Raw genomic sequence first — 4,898 nt, forward strand, 5'->3', positions numbered from 1 at the left:
TGTTATTTATACCAGTCCATGAGCATGAGAATCTTATTTCATTATCATATACATGTGTACTTGTTTAATTGCTCATGTATGATATACTGGGACTGGAGGCCTGTGACCATGCCAGGCGATTTATATTATTGGCACGTGAGTTGTCCGTGCCGTGTGTGGGAATTCTATTTCTATGATAATTTATCTAATTTATTAATTTTCTTCCTCTACAATTGTGAATATGTGCCTACGGTTATCCTCTTTACGAAATTTGAGGAGTTGAATGTAACATTGCAGTTGTGGTGGTGCTTGTTGAACTTGCAATATGGTTCTCTTCCTTGAGACATCTCCCATATTTGGGTACACGGATTGCGCAGTTATGGCTTGAGTTATATTGATGTGGTGTGCCTGTGGGATAGTTGTGTTTAATAATATACGGTCATTGGACCTAGAATGGGTACTATCAGGTTTGATTACGGTATACTCGGGAGGATAATATTGAAAGTTGACTTAGAAAGTGATTATGGTTCTGGTTGGGGCGAGAGATCTCCATGACTTGTTTCTTTGATAAGGGGTCATGAGATTTTTGCATGTTTCTTTTATTATCAGTAGTGTACGAAGGTTTTGGAACGAGGTTTGGCTTGGTATGAGGTTTAATACTTGTACTTGGTTGGTTTGGAGTAATTATTGTGATCGGGAATGGTGTTGCGAGCCTGTGAGTTGTGTAGTATGTAATGTGATTATATCTGGGGTTATGGATATGGCTTGATACAACTTGTTCAGATTTATACGGCGTGTGAGATTTAGATCTTGGAAAGACTTCTGGGTGTTAGAAATTGGGCTCCAAGTTTTGGACTAAGGTTAAATTAATGATTTTCAGTTGTGTTATATTGTCAGGCCTATATAGAATAGGGCGACGTGGGATCACCCCCAGGTATGTGCATGGTAAGGAGGAACAGTGATTTAAAAGCTTAGGAATAACTCTTGGCACGTTCGAGGATGAACGTATCTTTAAGTGGGGGAGATTGTAATGATCCGACCGGTCGTTTTGAGTATTTACGCTCCTTTCAACTATTTGAAGTATGTGAATTGTCGGTTTTGGTTTTAAGGTATTTTGGAGTTAGCTTGGAAGAATGAATTTCATGTTGGAAGCTTAAGTTGAAATAGTTGACCGTATGTTGACTTATGTGTAAACGACCCGGGAATAGAGTTTTGATAATTCCAATAGCTCTGTATGATGATTTTGGACTTAGAAACGTGTCCGAAAAATTATTTGGAGGTCGGTATAGGAATTAGGCTTGAAATGGCGAAAGTTGAATTTTTGAAAAGTTTGATCATGGAGTTGACTTTTTGATATCGGAGTCGGAATTCAGTTCTGAAAATTTTCATAGATCCTTTATATAATTTATGACTTGTTTGCAAAATTTGAGGTCAATCGGAAATGATTTGATATATTTGGACACAAAATATAGAAGTTAGAAGATTTGAAAACTCATAATTCGATTCGATGCGCGATTCGTAATTTCGGTGTTGTTTGGCATGGTTTGAAGCCTCAACTAAGTTCGTATTGTATTTTGGGACATGTTGGTATATTTGGTTAAGGTCCTGAGGCCTCGGGTGGATTTCGAAAGGTTAACGGAATGGATTTCGGACAAAAGGAGCTGCTGGAATTTTTCTGCTGCAAAAGCTGTTTTTGGACAGCAACTAGTGCAATCATAGAGCTGACTTTGGAAGCTTATATCTCGAAATCTATAAGGAATCTAAAAAGTTTGAAAACATGAAAGTTGTAGCTCTTTGATTATAATTTCCAAAAAGTTAAACCATTCATCATTTGAACATTTGTACAGAAAGTTATAGTCGACTGAATGAAGGTGGGTAAAGTAGTTTCGCCAGAAATTTCTGTTTTGCCAGAAATTTCTGATGCGTGGAGCCGACTTTGGAAGCTTATATCTCAAAATCTATAAGGAATCTGAAAATTATCAAAACTGTAGCTCTTTGATTCTAGTTTCCAGAAAGTTAAACCATTCATCATTTGGATAATTGTACAGACAGTTATGGTCGACTGAATGAAGGCCGGTAGCAGTTTATATTTGCCCGAAAATCAGGCAAAGTCGCATTTCACACATGCGACTTTCCTGGGCAGAATGCTTAAAAACGGGAGTTAGCCATTTTTACTCATTTTTGAGTTTTGAGTCTCGGATTTGGACGATTCCAAAAAGATTTTTCACGACTTCAACTTGGGTAAGTGTCCTATATCCAAAAGTTATTATATTTCATAAATCCATCGTTATATTCATCATTTATTTCGGATTTAAATGGAAGAAATCAAGATTTTTGCAAAACTTTTAAAGAACGAAAATTTTAGAATTGGAGGTCGAGTTGTTATCGAAATTTGATAAAATTGATATGGGTGGACTCGTAATTGAATGGATTATCGGATTTTATGAGTTTCGTCAGATTCCAAGACGTGGACCCCACATGCGATTTTTGAGTTAAATTTCAGTTTTTTATGGAAACTTTGCATTTTCTTATGGAATTAATTTCAATAAATTTTATTGGCTGAATCGAATTATTTGTGGCTAGATTCGAGGCGTTTGGAGGCCAATTCACGAGGCAAAGGCTTAGCGGAATAAGAATTTCACGGTTTGAGGTAAGTAACTATTTTAAATCTGGTCCTGAGGGTATGAAACCCCAGATTATTGTATTATGTGAGTATTTTGGAGGTGACGCACATGCTATGTGATGAGCGTGTGGGCATGCACCATGGGAATTGGGACTTGGTCCATTCCGTAAAATTGGAAAGTTGAATAAGCTTGTCGTTAGCTATGTGCCCTTTCTGTGCTATAAAATTTTGACAGTGAAGCATGCTTAGGCTATGTGTTGGTGCTGTAAAGACCACAGAGGTCTTGTACATGTTGAATTATTTGCTAAATTATTGTTTTGTACTCAGTCACAGTTTACTTGTTTATTTTATCTCAGTCTTTATTGTTCATTATTGATGCATCATATTATTGTTATTCGGACTGAGTATCATGACTATTGAGAGCCCGAGAAATTGGAGATATTTATGACTGAGTGAGGCCGAGGGCCTGATTGTGAGATATTATACTATAGCACGTGAGTTGTCCGTGTAGCACGTGAGTTGTCTGCGCCATCACGACAGGTTAGAATTTTGGGTCATGACAATATCATGTCAAAGGAAACTCCTACATCACATTCTTCAAGAGAATATCCTATTGACAGTTTATGGTAATTCTAACCATTAAGAATTATCCAATGAATCTGTTCAATGATTATATTTCTATATGCATCATCTATTTATATGATTTAGTTAACGAGATCAACTAATCTTTATCCCATAAAGACGATCGCATAAATATTGATCTAACCGGATTACCAATGTCCAAATTAATAATTCTATGATCAAGAACAAATTTAGATTAAATTATTAAGAAACTTCACTCTCATTAACATGATCTCCATCACGATGACAAGTCTCAAAATTTAATCAAGGACCTTATTAAATTAATCAAGCAACTAATAATAAATATGATAAAAGAATATCAAATGCCATATATTTTTATATCAAGTAACTTTCACATAAATATGTTCAAATCATTAATTATGAGATTGGATCTAGGGTATATTCAATATATCTCTAACAATCTCCCACTTGCATTAGAGCCAATCGCTCTTGTATTTCATTTCCAATTTCCACTTGTGCTTGTCAAACTCCTTTGCTCCAAGAGCTTTAGTGAATGGGTCTGCATCATTTTCCTTTCCGTCAACTTTTTGAATCTCGACGCCTCCACGTTCAATGATCTCTCTTATCAAGTGATACCTTCGCAGAACGTGTTTGGATTTTTGGTGTAATCTTGGTTCTTTTGCTTGAGCAATGGCTCCAGTATTGTCACACAACAATGGAAGTATGGAACTGCACCTTCTATTGAAGGAACCACACCAAGTTCAGTTAAGAACTTTTTCATCCATACAGCTTCCTTAGCAGCTTCACTAGCTGCTATATATTCTGCTTCACTCACTGAATCAGCTATTGTAGCTTGTTTGGAACTTTTCCAACTCACTGTACTACCATTTAAGGTGAATACATAACCAGAAATAGATTTTCTACCATCTCTATCTGAAGAGAAACTTGCATCAGTATAACCTTCAAGTTTCAACTCAAAATCTCCATAAATGAGGAATTGGTCTTTAGTCCTTTTTAAGTACTTAAGAATGGTCTTCACCACCTTCCAATATTCCTCACCAGGATTTGCCTGATATCGGCTAGTCACTCCAAGTGCATAAGCCACATCAGGACGTGTACATGTCATGGTATACATGATAACTCCCAATGCACTAGCGTATGGGATCCTACTCATGCATTCTCTCTCTTCAGGTGTTTTAGGACAATCCTCCCTACTGAGAGTAATTTTAGTGCCTATCGGTAGATAGCCTCTTTTGGAATTATACATGTTATACTTTTCAAAATGGTATCAATGTACAAAGACTGGGAAACTCCAAGCAGCTTCCTCGATCTATCTTTATAGATCTTTATTCCTAATATATAAGCTACTTCTCCCAAGTCTTTCATGGAGAACTATTCAGATAGCCAAATCTTGGTACTTTGTAATGGCGGTATGTCATTCCCTATGAGCAATATATCATCAACATACAATATTAAGAATATAATTATGCTCCCATTAACCTTTTTGTACATACAAGGTTCTTCTTCGCATCTAACAAAATTGAACTTTTCAATTGTCTTGTTAAAGCGAATATTCCAACTTCAGAAGCTTGCCTTAGTCCATAAATGGATCTTTATAGCTTGAAAATTTTATTATGATCAGACGGAGATGTGAAACCTTCAGGTTGTGTCATGTTCACATCCTCTTCTAGCTCACCATTAAGGAAAGTTGTTT

At 36.3% G+C, this 4,898-nt stretch overlaps 1 protein-coding gene across 1 annotated transcript; it reads right to left on the reverse strand.

The window, feature by feature from the left end:
* Nucleotides 1–3,657: 3,657 nt before the first annotated feature.
* LOC138895617 (secreted RxLR effector protein 161-like) lies at nucleotides 3,658–4,310 on the reverse strand. The gene is made up of 2 exons (XM_070180325.1): nucleotides 3,920–4,310; nucleotides 3,658–3,878 (listed from the first exon to the last, which is right to left on the reverse strand). The coding sequence occupies exons 1-2, from the start codon at nucleotides 4,308–4,310 to the stop codon at nucleotides 3,658–3,660; spliced, it is 612 nt and encodes a 203-aa protein (XP_070036426.1).
* Between the last annotated feature and the right edge of the window lie 588 nt (nucleotides 4,311–4,898).

Source organism: Nicotiana tomentosiformis, chromosome 7, assembly GCF_000390325.3.
Source record: "Nicotiana tomentosiformis chromosome 7, ASM39032v3, whole genome shotgun sequence".
NCBI lineage: Eukaryota > Viridiplantae > Streptophyta > Magnoliopsida > Solanales > Solanaceae > Nicotiana > Nicotiana tomentosiformis.

Excerpts from the sequence above, each read along its gene's own strand:
- LOC138895617 (XM_070180325.1), bottom strand. The coding sequence starts at position 4,310 with ATGACATGTACACGTCCTGATGTGGCTTATGCACTTGGAGTGACTAGC. Across the intron at positions 3,879-3,919 it reads TGTGGTTCCTTCAATAGAAG|CCATTGCTCAAGCAAAAGAA; the intron begins GTGCAGTTCCAT and ends ACAATACTGGAG.